Source organism: Podarcis erhardii, assembly GCF_964252035.2.
Source record: "Podarcis erhardii genome assembly, chromosome: 12".
Classification (NCBI taxonomy): Eukaryota; Metazoa; Chordata; class Lepidosauria; order Squamata; family Lacertidae; genus Podarcis; species Podarcis erhardii.
In genome coordinates, this window is record NC_138513.1 from 20,978,483 (window position 1) to 20,999,576 (window position 21,094).

General features: G+C 45.5%; 1 protein-coding gene across 2 annotated transcripts in view; it reads left to right on the forward strand.

The window, feature by feature from the left end:
• The first annotated feature begins 2,067 nt into the window (after positions 1–2,067).
• Positions 2,068–21,094, forward strand: part of ST8SIA6 (ST8 alpha-N-acetyl-neuraminide alpha-2,8-sialyltransferase 6) — a 39,093-nt gene continuing 20,066 nt past the window's right edge. For both annotated transcript variants that reach the window (XM_081882304.1, XM_081882303.1), the window contains exons 1-3: positions 2,068–2,270; positions 2,542–2,652; positions 13,396–13,494. In XM_081882304.1, coding sequence (XP_081738430.1) covers positions 2,176–2,270; positions 2,542–2,652; positions 13,396–13,494 — 305 coding nt within the window. In that variant the 5' untranslated portion in view covers positions 2,068–2,175. The remainder of the gene's footprint in view (positions 2,271–2,541; positions 2,653–13,395; positions 13,495–21,094) is intronic.

Genomic DNA, 21,094 nt, shown 5'->3' on the forward strand with positions numbered 1-21,094 from the left:
GAGTGACTTAGATTCCCCCCCCCCCCCAGTTGAATAGGTACTTGGTGGACTCCTAATTTATGAGATGCCAAAAATAGATGTTCACTGGAGCACCAAAATCCTTCTCCCACCTTGTACAGACACCTTTGAAGGGCAGGAATAAAACATAGTTCCTTTCATTGGATCACCCTGATGAATATCTATTGCCCAGTGCCATCACTGTATTGTAGAAAATTCGATGACACTCATAAAAGCGGCCCAGGACATTCTGGCATCTCCAGGTTTTTTCAGCACATCAGCCTCTTCTTATGACATTTATGGCTTCTCTTAAGGGACTGTGGGAATTGCAATTGGTGTTCGCATTCACAGTGTTTATCAGATTCTCGTTGCGAACCTCTCACAACACTGTATATATATATATATATATATACACTGAGCACAACTAAGTACAGTACAGCCATCTTCTCAGGAAAACTCTTCACAAAGTTCAAGAGGTCAAGACACAAAGACTTTAACAACTAATCCACACCTAATGACCCACCTAAGTGGTACTCAGGATATCACTCAAGAAATCACTCAAGATATCTCTCAAGTAATTACTGTACAAAAGAAGAAAAGGCACACTAGCCTGGGAACTTCCTCTCTGCCCAGAACATTGGAGGCTATACACCACACCCCCTCTACAGTATTTATAGGAACTCAAACACTGAGATCCTGCTCTGTTCCAGTAACAAGAAGCCGAAAGCACCAGCCTGAAGATGACGAGTGAGACCTCGTCGAAACGTCGCCTAGACACCCCAACTTTTACACGGGAAGACACCCGAGGACACCAAAACCTGCATACACTGTATATATATATAGCCTGCAAGATTTCTTGCATGATCAGGCACGTTTTCACACATGTAATTTAAATCACCTTCTGAGATTTCCTCATGCTCTTTAGAAGAATGTGTCATCGTATAAATTGAAAGCACTGATCCATCCCCCCGCTGCCAAGATTTCCCCTCTTTCTGTGCCACAGTACAATTAAAATACAATACAGAACAACAATACAGTCATTAAAAGCCAGTAAAAATTAATCACAGGCACAAGCCCTTGAATGTAACATGTATGGCAAGCAAGAAAGAGTCACATCTCTCAAGCCAAGCAGGGAGAAGCCCTCACCCTGGCTCCTCACCTTGAGGGTTTCCCAGAGTTTAACTGGACAGGGCAGAATGGTCTGCCTCCTCTGGTTAAAAGAGGAGTTTGTGACTCTGCTCTCCCTATCTCAAGGGTGCCAACTTGAATTAAATATTGGGGGAGCCCAGGTGTGAATAGAAATGCCCATCAACGGGGGGAGGGGTGTTCAATTATTTTATTGGGGCGAAGGGACCTCAGCCCCTAGGATTGGCTCCTATTCCCCACTTTGTCATTTCCCCAACAGAAATCCTCCTAGGCTGCGATTTGCTGGGGGGAGGGGGCTGGAGGAAGAGGCAGATTTATGGCAGCAATCCCCCCCGCCGCGCTTCTTCTGCTAGTGGTAACTTTAGAGGGGTGGGCGCGACGGCTCATGGCAGCCGCCCACAGCGGGGGGAATGGTTGGCAAGCCCTCCGCCTGGGCTGCGAGCCTGATCTCCATCCTGCCTCTTCCTTCATCAGCTGAGTTCCCGTCTACCTCTGGCCCTCCGCTGACTCTCTGCACATGCTCAGAGGCAGCCTTTGCCGTTTCCAATGAACCCGGGTCTTGTGGCTAGGAGAGCTCGCCCGCCACGATCTTCCCAAGGCACAGATCTCCCCGACCCCCCCCCCCCGACTTCCCCATCCCTTCTCTCCGGATCTCTCCTCCTGCCTCTGTGAGACGCGAGCCAGCGAGAGTTTGAGCGACTAGCTAGGGCTGCCGAGGGGCTGGGATGAGCTGAGGCCCCTCCGGCGGCAGCTCGTCTCCCCAGACCCCGCAGGAGGCGAAGCGGATCCGCCAGGAGCCGGAGGGGGGCGGAGCCAGAGCGGCGTCGGGGGGCGGGAGCGAGCGAGGGGCGGGGGCGAGAGCAGCCGAGCAGCGCCGACCCTGCTCTGCCGCTCGCCGCCGCCCCTGCTCTGCCCGACGGGGTCGCCTTCGCTGCAGTGGGAGGCGGGCGGGGGCAGCGGCGACGGCGGCCGGATCCCGCGGCAGGCAGGCAGGCAGGCAGGCAGGCAGCTCTCCTCCCCACGGCGGCGGCGATGCGGGCGGTCCTTGCCCTGGCGGCTCTGCTGGGCAGCCTGCTTCTCTGCCTGTGCCTCGGCTGGCTCTCCGCCGATGGCTCCGGCGGCGCGAGGTACTGGAGGGGTCTTGCCTGGGGGGCTGCTGGGGGTGGCGGGATCCCACGCGGCGGGGATGAAGTCACGGGGATAGGGTCGGGAGAGAGGCCAGCTCCAGCTTCCCTGCACGAGGGAGGCTTCCCCAAGGTAGGGGGCAAGCGTTTTTTTTGCGGGGGGGGGCGGTGCACGAAGGTGCCCAGGTCTTTGCTGTGGCTGGACTGGGCTCCTTCCTCGCGCCACTTAATGCTCTTGGCTGGCCAACTTGGGTTTGTCTCGCTTGCTTGCCAGGGGCTGGGAGAAGGAGGTCAGGGCGACGACGAGGGGCACCCCCAGGGTGATGCGATCTCTCCGGGCGCCGTCGGCACCTGCCCAGCTGGAGCCTCCGTTGGCCACCAACAGGTAAAAAGGCTGAGCTGTGTTGTTGTTGTTGTTGTTGTTGAAACGCCTTTTCTCGCCTCCGTGTTGGGTTGGACCGAGAAGGGAGAGTTGCGCTGGTCCAGCGTGAGAAAGGCAGCCTCGAACATCTGGATTGTGGACCAGCGGTGTTCCAAGAAGGGCCGATCATCTTGAAAACACCCACGAGTTCCTGATATTGTGGTTGGTCCCTGATTGTCCTGCTCTCACTTCCAGATCCCAACTTTCAGGGGTCAACATAGGTGACCTTACTTTTTCTTTTCTTTTTTTCACAAAACATTGTTCACCAACAGCGGTGAAAAGCTTGGCGGTAGATTATCTTATACCTGTATTATATCAGTTACTTTTAAAATTGCATTTTAAAGTGTTAATGATATATTGCAACTGAAGCAGCACAATGAATCATTTGTTCATTTCAAAATTTGTAACTGGTGGTGGAAACCAGATTCCTTTCCAGGAAAAAATGAAATCAGAATTATTTCCCATTTAGGTTAGCAGAGGAGCCATCTTCAGCTTTGAAGATATTCTACCCCCACTTTTGTTTTCTTTATTCTATCTTACTTACTTTAGCCATCATCTTCGCTTCGCTTCAGTCCTTTCTGCTGTGACTCACCATCCTCAAGCTCAGGTGTTTCTCTTTCAAACACTTTAGCTGTGATCCACGAGACCACAGTAATTTTTTTCTTGAGAAGTTTCTTGTCTCCTCAACCCACTCATTAAACTCCCACAGCATAACAAACAAAAATAGTTTTTAGGATTTGGTGTGAAAACTTGCAGAAATGAAAATGTCACCGGAGTAAGATGAACAGTTTCACACAATTTGACCTTTGGAGAGTTCTCAGGTCCAGCCCCCGCCTGCTTTTAGAATCTCAGCAGTTTGTGACTACAACTCTATACCAGCCTCCCAATCCCATTTAACTAAGACTCTTACTTCTAAGTAGACATGTATATGATTGTACTGTAAATAGCCAGTTAGGTTCAGGTTTAAGAGGAAGATTATGAAAAAGTTTTGCATGAAGAAAGATTTCAGATTGAGAACATTCTTGTGTGGGCAATCTTTTCCAGCTGGATGGGATTGGTAAGGTTTCTTTTGGGTCTCTGTTTCCATTGTTTGGTTATACTGTTTTTAAACCTAGTAGCTTTTATTGTAGGATTGTAAATTGCCTTGAGATTCATGTCGTTCATATAACAACAAAATGCTACATTGCCTGGAATGGACTTTTTGAGAAGATGCCTCAGAGTACTGTGATCATTTGGGTATATAAGGGGTGAGACAATCTTTCAGGTGAACTGGTCCCAAGCTGTATATAGGGTTTTATCCCCCAAAGCCAATACTTTGAACATAGCCTAGTAGCCAATTGGCAGCCAGTGCAATTTCTCCAGCAATAGAGGTAATGAGCAGTTGAGTCCCTGCATTTTGCACCAGTTGCAGCTTCCAGAATCCAGATCAACCTCAAGGGTAGCTCCACATAGAACACATTGCAGTAATCCAGCCTGGAGGTTACCAGTGCATGGACAGTAGAATCTATAGGCAAGATCAATACAGCCAGGGAACTGACCAGTGTTAATTCTGTTGAGCTTGGAGCTGATCACCATGCAAACTCCATCCCTTAACTGAGGGCTAAACAGAATGAGAGGGGGGGTTATCTGGTTTGGAGCCTTGCGTTACAACACTGATGGATGAGCTCGCACTATGCCTACTAACATTTTGATCAGGGCTTTAAAGGGGAGTTATTGCCTTTGGGTGGGTTCAGCAGCAGGTTCAGACTCCACACCCAGAAGATCTGAATCCCTTTTCTGACGCTAGCAACAAATTCTGATTCTCAGGCAGGTCTACAGGTTATTCTTCCCCTGTATTTTGGGTGGGTTGGGGGCTTTCTCTCCATATTTACATACCTCTTTTCCTCCAAGGAGCTCAAGCTGGTGTTGATGGCTCCCCCACATCCCATTTTATCCAACAACCTTGGGTGTTGAGTTAGGCACAACCTTGGGTGTTGAGAGATGGTGGCTGGTCAAAGGTCACTCAGTGAGCTTCCTGACTGAGTCGGGAATTTGAACCCAGGCCTCCCAGCTCCTAATCCTACACCCTAACCGCTACTTCACTCTGGTGTTCAATTCCATATGTGACAGGATTCTCCTCAACCTGACATTATAGGCTGCTCTGCATTGGTTTTAAGTCTCCCGGGAGAGAGACTCATTCTTCTTATGTAGCTAGTTCCTCAGCTGATTTGTGCCTTTTGCAAGTATTTCCCCCTAGCATTCGACTGACATTTTTCTATTACTAAAGCGCTTGCTTCTACAGCACTTCCAATATCAAATAAGTCTTCCCACCTAGATTTTGATGCTGATTAAAGGTATAAACGGAGGCCTTACAAGTCTTATTCCATTACAATTAATAAAGGATTTGCCAAGTTAAGCCGAGCAGTGATTTCTTTCTGTTTTCCTTCTTCTTTTTAAGCCATGGCACAGAACATCCATTTTCTTTGTCAAAACTCTTTTACAGTAAAATAGAATGTTTTCCTGTCTCTTTTGCCTTTTGTGACTCCTGTAATTTCAAATTACGTTAGGGTTCAAAAGCAGTGAAGGACTGACAATATTTATTTCATTCTGTGATTGAATGTTCAACATTTGCTGCACTTCTGTAGAACACTGGGGACACCTCCAGGGGCAATAATTGTCAATCCACTTATATAAATTTCCCAACGGCTTTTTAAAGAGTTCCTTTTGTTTGCTTACATCTAGTGTTTAATTGTGTGGAAGGAAAGATAAGAAAATACTTTGCACAAAAAAAGCAACCACAGGAGTAGCAATGCAACAACAAAAGCCTTTCCTGGTAAGCCTTTCCCTACCAGGATGCCAGGTGCTGAACTGCAGGACACACAAACAGATGTGGTGCCTCTTACAGTTTTTCCCCAAACATTCTTGACTCTCCTGTCAGTTTCCATTAAAGTTTGTAATGTGCATGTTGTAGGAGCAGCAGTCAGGCAAGAGAGATTAACTGACTAATAAAGAGGGGAAAGCACCTGTTTCCAGGGATGAAACATTACATCGATATAATGCACTGGAATTATTTGGCTAAAAATTATGGCTGATTATTGTAGAAGTGTTAGCAAAGTCACTTAAGTAATGCAGATGGAGTCCAGTGAAAAAAGAATCTTTGTAACACTTTATTGAGGAAAACTGAGGGAAATGGTGCATAATTTGAAGAGAAAGGAACAGAGGGGTTCAGTCCTTGTTTTGTTCAACCAAATATACAGAGGAAAACACTCTCAGGACATTTGCCACCAAATGGGTGGCGTATAAATAATAAAATTGTTGTTGTTGTTGTTGTTGTTGTTGTTATTAAAGAGCATGCCACTCTGGTTGCTAAGCTATACCTCCACCCACCCACCTCTTGGCTAGTTGACTTTAACATTAACAGAATTAACCCTTGAGATCCAAATAGAAATATCTCTGCTATTGCACTTCCAGAAAAGGGATCGTGTGAAATTCTTTCCACCAGTTGTCTACTCAGCAGCATGCTGCCACTCCTATTTCTAGGCCCTGTGTGAGCTGTCTCTTCCCTTCTCCATCCTGTCTCCTGACTATCTCTTCATCTCACCCCGTTTATCTATACCTCCATATCCTCTATGCCCACTTCTGCCCAGTTTTATTATTTTGTTTCTACTTTCTTGCTCGACAGCTCCTCTGTACCACACAACCTCTCCAGGCACTTGGCCAGGCGAGAAGGGTTTTCTCCAAAACTGACACCGCACCTTCCCCACAGCCCCTGCCCTGATATTTGACCTTCCACAATGACAGACTTTGCCTATAGAGCTTAGAGTGCTTATAAACATTCTATGACATCACAGCAGCTCACGCAATGACCTGGCTTGTGCGTGGACACAAGAAACAGGGGTGGTGTGTGCTTATGTGATTGTTATTTTTTTCATGGCTCCTGTCTACAACAACAGACCCTTTTGGAGAGGCTGTGAAATAATTAACCAAATGTAATTAATTATTAACCGTGCTACAGAGACCTCTATGTTCTTTCTTCTGTCAGAACGTTGTACCCCTGAGGGTAAAATAGTTATTACAAAGAATGGGAATAGTTACTTAGCACATAAGTAATGGACTGCAATATACATTGCTCAGCAAGCCTGGCAGCTGTGCTAAATTGACTGCCATCATTAACATTCTTATTTCCTCCCAGACTATGTCTTTAAGACACATTATGAAATAGCCTTTCTGGGGTGCACCTGGCAGAACTGATATGCCGGAAAGCATCGGCCAGCTATCCCCACATTTCTCCTGCAGGGGTGTTGACTTCTGAACTCTCCCTTCTATAGCTGTCCCTTTAACAGGAATAAATAGGTGATTATGGCCACATTCACACGCTGCATTTAAAGCACTATGATACCACTTTAAACAGTCATGGCTCTCCCAAAGAGTTCTAGGAGCTGCAGTTTTTTTTAAAAAGGGCTGAGAGTTAAGAGACCCACACCCCACCATGTTCCCCTCCCAGGGCTACAAGTCTCAGAGTGGTTTCACAGTCAATCCTCACAGGGAACTCTAGGAATTGTCATTCTCAGAGGGGCACAGCGGTCTCTTAACAACTCTCAGCACCCTTCACAATCTGCAGCTCCCAGAATTCTTTGGGGACAGGAACCATGGTTGTATAAAGTGGTATCATAGCACTTAAAATATATGGTGTGGACGAGGGGTATGTTCAGCTTCACTTGCTGCCAGTCATACATCTCTTCTGTCAGTCATACATCTCTTCTGCTAAAGGGGCAGAAAATAATCCCCACTCCTCTTTTCTTCCTGAATGACATCTCTACCCCTGACAAGCGCAGGAGAGGTGGAACTTAGCAGGGATCATGCTTGTCTTCCAAATGCAAAAATACTCTTGAAAAATCTGTGGACCCCATTATGGAAATGAAGTTTGTCAATGTGATCAACTATCTAAAGTCAGTGTTCCACCTCAGGCTGTGTTGTGGGTGAGCTTGGGGGTTGGCTTCTTTGTGCCAAATTCCATCCCAGCACAGCCCTGTACGTTACTCTGCATAATCTTAAAGCTCCACAGCTGCTACCTCTCTGCTCCTGTTTTCCCCAATCTAGTTGCATAGGCGGCATCTTCCACTCTGTCTCTTGCATGTTCAAAAAGCACTCCCTGGATCTGAGGACAAAAGGCACCTCAGCTTTTCTGGAGCACATACCTTTGGAATAAGGTGCAACCCCTTTAAGCCCAAGGAATCCCCCCCGTCCAGCTTGGAGGAAGCAGAGCTGGAGGCACCCACCTTGCTGTGCAGGACCACATAGATCTGCAGGTGGCTTCTGACACGTCTAGCAAATCTGTGAGGCCTGCTGCGTGCCCTGATCTTGAATGCACAGTGAGCTATCCATGGTCCTGACTCTTAGTCAGCAGATCCATGCTTTGGCTCCTGGCTGGCCAGAAGGCCCCTGCGAACCACAGCAGGAGCCCTGAGCATGGGCAGGAGTGAGTTTATTTCAGAGCAGAGCTTAGGGCTCATCTACACTTGTCCCATGATTCCTAAGCACGGGCTTGAGAGGTCTTCCTTTTGTCTCACTGCTTTCCCCCGGAGAACACTGTATACAGTGGTACTTTGGGTTAAGAACTTAATTCATTCTGGAGGTCCGTTCTTAACCTGAGTGAGGGGTTCTGGGGAAGAGGACGTCATCCCATTCTCACCAGCTGCTGAACCCAGAGTAGCTGTCAATTGAATTCAGCATTCAGTAGTGTTCTTGCCCCTCCAGGCAGAGTTCTGATTTGATTAGGCTCTCTTTTCACTGAGCTTGCTCATGTAATCTTTCTGCACCTGAGTTATAGAAGAAAATAAGCTTGGTGCTTGAAGAGGAAGGAGTTCACAGCCCTGAGGCTTCCTTGCTTCGCTTTATAGTCTCTGTGGACATCACCTTATTACCAAGCAATGGCATAGTTCAGTAATTTTAGATTCTTGAGTTAATGGCCTTACAAAGGCTCTCTCTTTTAGGGGATAATTACTTTCCTTTGAAATGTGGTCATCCAGCCCTGCCGCTGTTGCATTTGAGGGGCCTTCCTGCTTCTGCTGTGTGGGGGCCCTGGACCTCTGTCTCAGAGTCTGGCCCTGATGGCACTGCTGTTTCCAAGACTTTTGGGCACATGCTATCAGTTGGCCACCCCTGCCTTAGAGGAGAGTGACTTCTTGATGATCCTCACCACAGCATTTCCCAAGGGTCAGTCTCTTCTTTTCCCATGGCTGGAATGAGTCCTTGAACTTTGGTTAATGCACAGGGGCCTTTGCTTATGGCAAATATGCCATGCTGATAAGTTTATGGGACAGGCAGGGCCAGTCCTGCCATTAGGCAGAATCAGACACCTGCCTCAGGCACTGGTTTTGAGTGCCATGAATTGGCAGCAAACTGTTAGTTACTTAATTGATTGTGTCTGTATTTTGACTGACCGGGAACGTGGAGAGATACTTGTGGGATTTTTTGCCTTAGGTGCCAAATGAATTTTATTGGCTTTGTGGGGAGGAGCGGGGAAGCACTTTCTGCTGACCCAAACCAGCTTGGCTTTGTTTAAAATGTCCTGAGATTTTTCTGGATTTGCTGCAGAAACTGGAATTCAGAATGCTAAATATGCTTATTAATTCCCATTCCAGTGGCTTAAATAGTTTGAAGGTTTGATCTTGCTTGGGGCTGTCCATACTATTAGGAAGAATGAGGCAACCACCACAGGCAGTAGTTGCTGGGTGGGGTGTGTAGGAGCAACATGTTGGAAGGCAGATCTGAATGTGTCACTAGGCTTACTAGCCTGCCATCCTCAGATGTTCCCCCATTGCCAATGTCAAAGACAGATTCAACTGCCAATGCAGTTGGCTTCTATACATGGACTGTGGTGGAAGGAGTGGAGTTCAATGGTAGGGCATCTTCTTTGCATGCAAAAGTCCTAGGTTCAATTCAATGGTCTGACTCAATATTGAGAAGCTTCCTACGTTCCTAAGAGTTCCATATTGATCTTTGCATCAGAAAGCAAAATGTCTTGAGCCAGCCATGGGGCGTGGGAAGCAGATGCCTACCGCTGATGTCTGGCTTCAGCAACCTTTCATTGGCCTAAAACATTAGTGACAATTCCATTGGGGGAAGGGGGGGGGAGAGTGGGAAGAGAGTGTCAGACAACCTCTTACACAGTCGCCGTGATTAATGTCGGAAGACAATTTGTTACTTCTGCCGTTTAAGATTTTACAGTCCATTTCACCGAGCATTTAGATTGCATATTACCTTATTAATCAAAGTGTCACGAACCCTAAAACAGCAATGCAGTCTCATTATCTAATTCGACAAAATTAGTGGCAGAATACTTAAGAAGTTAAAAGCATGTATCCTATTGGGGAACAACTATTGGTTTATAATGGCCATAGAGTAGCTGACTTAATAAAAATGGGAGAGAATGAAGAATGAATAGCAGTGTTAGAAATAGAACATGGTAGGGTATTTTCAAAATTTATACATATTTTGTCACTTTGGGGAGTGTCCAAACTGTAATATGGGGGTAGGAATCCTCAGGCCAGTGGCCAAATGAAGCCTTCCAGTTCTTTCTACCTGGCCCCAGGCCTCTTCCCAGACCACACTCCTCATTGGCTCGACTTTTAACCCACCTTGAGTGTTTTCCCATGGTTGGAATGAGTCCTTGAACTTTAGTTAATACCCCTTGTTTGTCTGGGATGGGTGATATGTGCACAGTTGTATGTGCAGAAACTAGCCTAAATACAAATGTCAGGGAACTGCCATCAGCTCAGGGGGGAGAGGGGAAAAGCCCTATGGATTACAGAGAGCCCCCAAAGATCGTGGGAAGCAGCTCCTCCTCAGTGGAGGAGAGTAACCACACCTCCAGTAGAGAGGAGCTTCAGGGCTCGGAGGAGGCGAGGCGGTGCCAGGAAACCTTGCCTGAGCAAAGCGGGGAGGAGAGAGGTCCTCCGTTACCCACACCCTCCTTGCGCAGTAAGCTTTTGTGCTGAGAGGGGAGGTGCAGACTGGGTGTCAAGAAACTACTTTGCTGGGGAAGGTTTAAGGACCGCCCACTCACAGATTCTGCCAGTGAATGAGCCAGCCACTGGAGAGTGGCGCTCTGGACAGATAAAGTTTATTTTGGCATCAAAAGCAAGGCTTCACAGCCAAGCAAGGAGGCATTTGCCTGCTTGCTCTCGAGCAACCCCCTTGGAACCATAGCAACAAAGGTATGATAACTTCCATTCTTCCACCCATTTCCCCTCTGGGCATAGCTGTCAACGTTTCTCTTTTCTTGCGAGGAATCCTATTTGGAATATGGGAATTTCCCTTAAAAAATGGGAAACGTTGACAGCTATGCCTCTGAGCCTGCCCTCCATTGCATGTGGCCCCAGGATGGTTACACAGAAGGGAATGTGTCCCTCAGGCTAAACAACACTCCCCCCCCCCCCGGCTGTAATAGCAAGTGAATCCTGGATTTGGGGAAGAAGGATCATAGTTGGGGTAACTATGTGGGTGTCTATCCAGTCCGTATGCTAAGATCCAGCTGCCCATGTGCCAAGATAGTGCCAAGTACTTGAGACAAGTGTAGAGTTCAGATGGAGAATTGTAGCCAGCTATCAGGGAATCTATCAGCTCTTTCCAATAATTTTTGAAAGGAGAGGGGAAAGAGTGCAAATATAAAGAGCATGTATTGTGAGCTGGCACAGTTTTTGACTTCCCACTTGAAATCCAGAAGCTAAGATGACTAGAAGTAATGAGTTTTAGGCAGTATGAGAGTCAAGGCTAAGAAAGAAGGGAATGCTAATATGCAGAAAAGGTCAAAGTCACCCAACCTTTGAAAACTGGAGATTATATTGTGATTGGGTAAGAAAGCATTGGACCAGGAAATATAATATTACCCAGCTTTTGGGAATCATTGGCTACCACAGAGGAACTGCAGCACACAGAGCTCGTTTTTCATGTTATTAGCTTTCATTTTCCCCCCTAGAGGTGGCAGTCATTTGCACTCCCATGCACTCAGAAGGAAACTAAAAGCGAGATCCATGTTGTGTGTTTCCCAAGCACAAAATGTCAGGAATGGCTCCTGGACCTCAAAAACCTGAAGAACAAGAGCAAAATGATAGGTGTCCTGGAGATTGGAGCAGAACTAAGCCGAGTGACACTGGGCTATTTGCTTTTCTTCTATAAGTAATGATGGATTTTATTTAAAGCCTGTCACCACTCTTAGGACACTCTGAGGCCCGTTGGCTGTGGAAGATGGAGCTTATTTGCTTCAGTCCCTTTTCTGCTTTACACTCTCCTCCAAAATATTTGAGCGGGCACACCTGTTTCTCATGACAGCATAACACATTTGCAATTCTTACACAGCCTCATGCTGGGATAGCTGTGAACTTGTGCTGTTCATAAGCAATTGCATTCTTGCATGTTGACTTGGTCTGCTTGCACTGTCCCATTAAAGCTATTTAATAGAGATACATTCAGAGATAAACTCAGTGTTTGATTTTTATGGTTGTGTGTGTATCTCGGAGCCAGTTTTCAATACCACTTTTATTTTTAGTGTGGCATTTTATTTTCTCTTGTATTGTTGTGTGCCTGTCATTCATTCCTACTGTGAAGATGAAAGCAATGTATTTGGAGACATCATTGCCAGGGGAATGAACAGCGGTCTCCTTCTGAAGGCAGAACCAAGGTTGAAGGGGAAGAGGAATTCTGATCCTGAAATCTCCACCCACCTGACAGAACCATGAACTTATTATGGGGAATAAGATGAACTGAGGTGATTTAGAGTAAAAGGGGAGTAGGGCCAGGGGTGGGGATGGGTGGTATGTCTAGGAGAACATTTGCCAACTTGGTGGCCTTCAGATATTTTGGACTGCATGCTTTGGGTTGTGGCTGAATCTGGTGCACAGCCCTAATATCTGAAGAGAATGCAGGCAAATTAAATTTTCTGTGTGGAGCATTTCATGCCATGTTGAGGTGGTTGCCTGAAGTCAAGGCCTAGAAAGTAGGTTTAAAGCAGTGGGTGGAAGCCTTTGGTCCTCTGAATGTTGTTGGACTACAACTCCCATCATCCCTGGCCACCTGAAGGGCTGAAAGCTCCCCACCCCTGTCTTAAGAGCACACACAGCAGTAACACTGCAGAAGTGAAGCAGCACAGAGTCTCAACATGATACAAACAAAAGGTGGCCTTGAGTTCAATCATGGAAGAAAGGCAAAGGTAACAAATACAGCTATAATGATGCTATTTGAAATGCACATTCATATTTGAAGTGAGCATCTTAGGTCTTTGTAAATGCCATTAATGTTTATTGTTAAAATAGATGTGCCTTTCTGAAATGCAATTATGTTGAAGCTGTGTGTGGTTAGATAGATAGATAGATGATAGACAGATAGATAGACAGATAGATAGATAGAGATAGATAGATAGATAGAAAGATAGATAGATGATAGATATCACATTTCTGATTTACATCAAAATCAACATAACACACCGAACAATGCAAGCAAAACTCACCTCTTTATAATAAAATCTGCTTCTGGTGGCAACTCAGAGCAGCCCACTTCTGGACAGAAACCATAGAATGAGAGTGAAACAGACTTTGCCATCCTGAGTTTTCTCCCCTCACAAGCTGGCGCTGCTGCTGCTTATCTTTGCTTCACAGCCATCCCTTGTGCAGCTGCTGCCAAGACCATTTTTATTCTTTCAAAGACTGATTTTCCCTTTTATGTTAACAGAACGGCTCCCAATCAGACTGGAATTCAGAAGTCTGAGCAAGCCTCAAAATGCAAAGAGCTGTGGAACAACAATTGGTCTTCATCTATCAAGAAAAAAAGGTAGGGAGGTCTGCTTCTGTTCTTAAATTCAGTTGGTTTACATCCAAATACAGCTGCTAAACACAAACCAGGTTACCCAAATGTGTGTTGGCAGTAGTTCCAAGGGTGAGATGCTCAATGCAAAACCAGGGTTATAGTGGAGTCGCGTTGTAAAGAAATGAGTTACAAGACTGACTGAGGTTGCAGATCAAAGTGCAGAGTGGCCAGACCTGAATCTAGACCTGGAATCCATAATCTCCAAACCTGAGTCCCTCAGGCCAGTGACACAAGATGGAGTGAAGGACTTGAACTGGAGCCTGAAGTACACATAAAACAGGCACAGGTAGAATCCCAAGTTCCCAGTATTTATATAATTGACATCTTGGGGCACCTCCCAAGGCCCACTGCTGATGCTTGTCCTGGGCAACTGGGAGATTGGGTCTAGCCACCATTAAAATTTCCCCACAATGCCCTCAATATAGTATCACCCTGCGGAATTGTGGGAAAGATAATTGGCAGCTACTGCCATCTAATTTCTGTTGGAAGTGCAACAGCAGGAATCGTGCTGCTTGTAACTTAACAGTTAGTTCTGCTATCAATATGTCAGTTAACCAAGTTGGGGGGGGGGTGTTGTTTAAGCAACAAGGCAGAGTGGAATGATATTTGTTGAGGTAGCATGTGACATTATTGGCAGTGTGATTCTGAGGGAGCATTTCCTCTGTATGTTTGGTTGAATGTCTCCCTACTATGTACAAGACCTCAACGAGAAAAGAAAAAACTTCTCTGTTCCTTTTTCAAATTTGATGCTGTTTTTGTGTTCCTCAGCAATGTGTTGTCAGGATTTCTTTTTTCTCTGGACTGCATTATTTAAATGACTTTGCCAGCCACCCCACCAGCACCAATCAATGGCACCCTGGCAATCTAGGAGCATAATACTGCTGGTCAGGTACAAGGGTTGATGCTTCACATCTTATCCCTCTTCCTTTCGGTGCTTGAAGAGGCTCTGAGGCTGGAGCTCATACAGTTTCCATTAGTCCGCTAACCCAAGTTCAACTCGGAGCAAACCCACTGAAATTAATCAAGAACTAACTTTGGATTCAACCTCAAGTCCCTGTCTACTTCACGTCCCAGAGTTCCTGGCTGTATGGTGTTCTTTGTTGTTGTTTTTCTAGCACAACAAGCATATTACTTCTAATTTCTTCCCTTTCTTAGTCCCAGAACTTCTGGTTCCACTGTAAAACAGATGAGCAACCTGTGGTCTAATTTCAAAAAGTCTTTTGCAAGCAGCCTGTTGAGTGGGAAGGAAGGAGCACCAGATGAGAGTGGGAAGCAGGTGGTGGAAAGAGGGACTGGAAGAAAGCAGGGTGGCAGAAAACAAAAGAGGTGGGCCTGCCTTGTTTTTGCTCTGGCCTCGCCTACCACTGGATTCCCCAAGGGGAAAAGGTTGTCCCACCATGTCCTCTCACATGATGTGTCCACAAATGTTAATGCAGTGGTGCACAAGGACAAAGGAAGCCTCTAACAAACACCTTCAGTGTTTTGTTCTTTTCTCTGTGTATTGATTTTTATCCTGCATGTTTCAACAAGCAACAATGACTATACCTATTTCAGCGAGGTATTTCATTTACTGCTTCTCCTGAGAAGTCTCCCATTCCCTTTTTTTCTCGTTAGACTTCAAGCGTTCCAAAATCCTTCATTAGGACAAAAAAACATCAAGACACTATCTTCATTTAGGCTTCTTCTTTTTTAAAGTGTTTTGAACAGCAGATAGCGTTTAAAAGTTTGCCTCAGTTGAATGAGATGCCTCTAGGTCCGTTCTCGCATTCAAATTGCTCTGACGAGTCACAGTGTGATGGAAGAGCACACAGCACAGCATATCAGAGCAGTAGCCCCTCGCAAGGACGTGTTGTGCAATTCTGGACCACCACTAGGGAGTGGGGAGCAAGGAGAGAAGTGCAAAGTCGTGATTCCGACGGCTCAGCTAGGGTGACAGGCAAACTCTGGAGTAGTCAGCGGAGCAGCTTGCTGGTGCAATACCTGGCTGCTAGGATGGGGTGTGGGGGAATTCCTGCCTATATCCTTAAGACCAAGGATAGCCAACCCATGAACACATTTGCAAACCATAGAAAATGTTTTGGACACCACCTCTGTGATGCAGATCTCTGCTTTCCAGATGTAACCTCCCCTCCCCATAGCATAAAGGTAAAGGGACCCCTGACCATTAGGTCCAGTTGCAGACGACTCTGGGATTGCAGCGCTCATCTCGCTTTATTGGCCAAGGGAGCCGGCGTACAGCTTCCAGGTCATGTGGCCAGCATGACTAAGCCACTTCTGGCGAACCAGAGCAGCGCATGGAAACACCGTTTACCTTCCCACCAGAGCAGTACCTATTTATCTACTTGCACTTTGACGTGCGTTCGAACTGCTAGGTTGGCAGGAGCAGGGACTGAGGAATGGGAGCTCACCCCGTCACAGGGATTCGAACCGCTGACCTTCTGATCGGCAAGCCCTAGGCTCTGTGGTTTAACCCACAGCGCCACCCGCGTCCCCCCATAGCATAATTAGGCTTAAAAAAACTTTCTATTGGTTATGGAAAGCTTCTTTCACACTAGTTCAGATGGGAGCCTGTGGCTGTCAAGGGAGACCTGTTATAGCACATGTGTGCTCACAGGCATCATGTTGGTGACCCATGCTTAAGGCATGAATTGGGGAAAGGATGTAGCTCAGTGACAGAGCATCTGCCTTGCATTCAGGGGTCCCGGGTTCAAACTCTGGCATCAATATATGTAGGAACTGTCTGTTGTCAGAAGATTCCAAGGTCATTAAGGAGAAGCCTGCTTCCTAATGAGTTTGTAACATATGCTGGCTGGGAAGGAGATATCTCCACTCTCCACATTGTGGTGTGCAGCTGTGTGCTGTCCCCATCATCTCTATCTCCTAGATCTACTTAGTTCCTCCTTGAAGGCTTCTGTGGCTCCTTAAGGCAACCGAATTTGCAAGCAAGTCACTCAGCTTACCCAAGCCCATTAGAGAGCCAGTGTGATGTAAAGGTGAGAGAGCCAGACTGGGAGATTGGGATCCGAATCTCCACTCAGCTCACTGGGTGACCTTGGGTCAGTCACCTTGGACCACTCACTGCCTCTCAGCCTAACCTACCTCACAGGGTTTTGCTGAGGATAAAATGAGGAGGGGAGACTGTTGTACACCACCTTGAGCTTCTTGGATGAAATGGCATGGATAAATGAATGACAGCAACCAGAGAACAGCTGGCCAAGATGGGAAATACTAAACTTTGGCCACAGCTTTATTGTAGGGAGATTTGGGGAAAGGCAATGCAAGGTCATGAATGCCTTGCTGAAAAGAGATGTGTGTGTGCAGGAGTGCCCAACACTGACATGGTTAGGCCTCTCCCTTTGTAGAAAGCAGCCATGCACTGGCAAGACTAGGCCAATTGATGGAGGATATGACTTTCGACAGCTATTAGGCAAGATACATACTGTGTTTAGCCCCCATTATGTAGGCTACTGGGGGCTCAAAAATCAAAATGGAGACTGGAGTTCACCAGAGGTCACCTCACCATCCCTTCACTAGATCAATTGTTGGAATTATGTAAGACCGTAAGAAACTGCCATATACTGAATTAGACCACTAATCAGACAGCCCTGTCTAGACTTATTGGCGGGGAGTGTACTGCAAAGAGGTCTTTGCTAGCCCAGCTAATTGAGCTCTTTTCAGCTGGAAGTTCCAGGGATTGAACATGGGAAATTATCCATGCAAAGCATAGGCTTTTTCACTAAGCCTCTTCATTTTATATTTGTTCATACACATCTCCTCATTATTTGAATTCATTGTGTGTCCTTCTAGTAGATCCTTGCCAACGTAAATGGAATTTCCATTCATTTAAATGTCTGATTAGCTGATCAGTTTTGATGACCTTTAAGTTATTTAGCTACATGGGTTCCTTCTATTTCCCTCCATTATCGCTATAAGATTGTCGCCTGCCGTTCACACTTGTGCACTGTTTTCTGCAGGCTGCATCTGGAGATGTTGGTCCTGGATGTACCATTTACCCACATTTGAAGCAAAACACTCCACTTGAAACACCCAGTTCATATTGGGTTGCATTTTGAATATGTTTGTAATCCCATGAACACTGATGGGATAAATGATTGTCATCTTGAAAGAAAGAAACAAAGAAAGAAAGAAAGAAAGAAAGAAAGAAAGAACAGCTGTCTTAAATAATTACAAAAATAACAAACAAAAATGACTGCCCTGGCTGTTCAAAACATGAATTATTATTTATAAAAAAAAAAAATCAATGGAGACAGAATGAAGAAGTTTCAAAATGTGCTGTAAACTGAAATGCTTATCTCCTTCTGCAAAAGCTGTCAATAAAAGCACTGAAGTCTCCTTGAGAAACAAATAGGCACTTAGAGACCAAGCAGAACTATTTCATGTTCAAAAATGAAAGGGAGGAGATTGAAGACTTTTCCCCCTTTTTGTTTAACTGGTATTGAATGGGCATTGTGCGGCACAGCACGCAGTTAATGCTTGATTCTAACACAACCTCAATAAAACCTTGCGAAACTCTCAGTCTTGCCCAATTTGAGGGGCTTTGTGGATTGACAGTAAAACTTCTAAACCAATACAATACTTAAAGGTATCTTGTTTATTTCACATTAGGATCTGTTTTCTCCACCACCTGCCACTGGCTACAGATAAACAGCCAGTTTGGAAGCCTCTGTTGACTCAAAAGTTGGGTGAAAAAATTGTTGGTTCACTAGCATGGGGGCAAGCAATGGAGGCTGCCTTCACCCTGGTGTGGATCCCCTTCATTATATATACAGCAGAAGAAGACTATGACTTATCCTCCCCACCAACAGCATACGAATCAATATAGCTAACTTGACTCAGCACACACACATACAACCAAACTACACTGCAACCAACCGAATGCAACCAACCAAACTCTGGACCCTCCAATCTCTTGCAATGCCCACAAAAATAAATAAATATTTAAATAAAGGACCTACCCACATGATGCTGATACAAAAACCCTGAACAAAGACTATGCAATAGAATGAAATATCGTTATCCCTCCTCTTTCTCCTCTCTCTTTCCCCCCAACTGCACTATGTATATGACTACAGTGTCTCAAACTGAAAGCAAACAAACTGTGAAAAAGATTCTATGAATGGAAAGTGGAAACACTATATATGTACTTTTAGTTTTATTTTGTTTGTTTGTTGCACAAGAAAATCTTTAATTAAAAACTAATTATTAGAAGTTGGGTAAAAGCTTTGATCTCTTAATTCCTTTTATTCAACTTTTGTGTCACAGAAGTGACGATGACTCAACTATTGCTGAGGACAAGGCATCTATGCAGAAGCAGGAAAGCTGCCGATAATCACTTCTAAACCTCAGGATAAATGGGACTTGGAGGGATTGGGATAAAGTGTTGAGAGCTTAAGGGAACAGAACAATGTCAAGGTTTATCACGCTTCCCTCTCCAGTTAGCATCTTCAGGGTGAGAGATTTGTTGCACAAGGGCTCCAGTTGCCATTCTGAACTTAAGTTTCTTTCAAGAGTTGATGTTGCTATAAAATCATGTGTGAGGAGATGTTGGGGTGATCCAGCTGGAAGGTGACAGAAAAGGATGAAGTGGGAAGAAGGTACTGATGATTCAGCCTGTTGGAGGATACAGGTGGGGTCAAGAGATGCCTTTGGTGTGGGTCCCAGACACTGAGAAAGAGAAGAGGAAACAGGAGCAGGTCAACTGACATATGGGAAGAGAAGTGGGATCAAAAAGGACAGCAGCAGCAGCAGAGAGTATGGATGAGTTAGAAGCTAGGAAGAAGGAAGAAGAATGAAGAAGAGAGACTGAGATGAGCTGGAATGGAGAAAGGAGTGGGAATGTGTGAGTGAGCATGGAGGAGGAAATGGAGGAGGAAACAGAGAGTCAGGGAGTAAACGGGGGGGGGGGGGATGGACGCAAGGAAAGTAACAAGGGATGAGAGACAAACTATGTTCTCCAACATTGAGCTGATGTCTGCTCCCTAGTCTATACAGTGGTACCTCGGGTTAAGTACTTAATTCGTTCCAGAGGTCCGTTCTTAACCTGAAACGGTTCTTAACCTGAAGCACCACTTTAGCTAATGGGCCTCCTGCTGCTGCTGCGCTGCCGGAGCACGATTTCTATTCTCATCCTGAAACAAAGTTCTTAATCTGAAGCACTATTTCTGGTCTGTAACCTGAAGTGTATGTAACCTGAAGCGTATGTAACCCGATGTACCACTGTACAGTTGTACCTTGGTTCTCGAATGCCTTGGTACTCTTACGTTTTGACTCCTGAACACTGAAAACTCAGAAGTAAGTGTTCTAGTTTTCAAACATTCTTTGGACGGGGCTTCCGCAGCTTCCGACTGAGTGTAGGAAGCTCCTGCAGCCAATCGGAAGCCGCACCTTGGTTTTCGAACAGTTCTGGGAGTCGAACGGACTCCTGGAAAGGATTAAGCTCAACAACCAAGGTGCCACTGTGTATCCCTGCACTTAACATAATGGACAGTGTGACCATGCCAGATACTTCTACAGGCTCAATGCTACATAGTTGGAAGGATTCTGAAGCTGTCCAACTTCCACACTAAACAAGAATCTTCAATAACCTTTTTAGATTGATCTGTTATCCATATCATGTTCTACTTGAGCATGAGATGGTATAATCCATCTTCTGTGTTTTATTCTTCAGGATCTATTCCCTCACAGTGAATAAATTGGCTTATTTATTAGAATTATTTATACCCTGCCTTACAGCCCCCCATGGAGTCCCTGGAACAGTCCACAAACATACATGTATTATACTAGTCTCTCTCTCTCTCTCTCTCTCTCTCTCGCTCTCTCTCTCTCTTTCTCAGTAGGTCCTTCATGTGACCATTGAGCTGGCGTCTAAACGGAGTGCTTTGATGTGCTTCGAAGCTAGACATTGGTTCTGTGGCTTTTTAATATGTTGCCAGTCCAATGACATCTCTTCCAGAATCTGACAGTTGTTCTCATTTTGTGATCTCCAACTTGCTGATGTCCTGAGGCAGAAGTCTGCTTTTAGAACCGTGCAGGAGTTTCCCCTCGACAGCATAATTGCCCCAAGTCACACACTCACACACTGTCCTATCTGTTATATCAGCTTTATAGTCTTTCCCCTTAATTTATCAAGATTTCCCCCTTAGGCCTCAATCTTCTAAGTGAAATTATTTTGTGGTATATGATGATATTCAGCATCAAAGAATGGAACTGTCAAGCGGTTTTCCCCACAGCCAACTAATTCTCTCTCTGTCTCTCCCTGGCTGAACTGCAGCCTGCAGCTAATATAACCATACTTTTTATGTAAGTGGTTGCTTAGTAAAATCAGCTAAGTTGGAGTGACTTGGAGGGGGGTTGTTTTAAGGAATCTTCTTCGGATGTGTCTATCAGCTACAATGTGTCAATGTCTATTACATTGAAATGTTTATTTTAAGAACAATTCTGTTCTGCTCATCCTGTTTGTTCTGGGTCTCTCTTTTGCCAAGTGTCCTTTTTACAAAAAGAAGAAAGAAAACTATTCAGCAGAGTCCCTCGCTTCTTGGCTTCA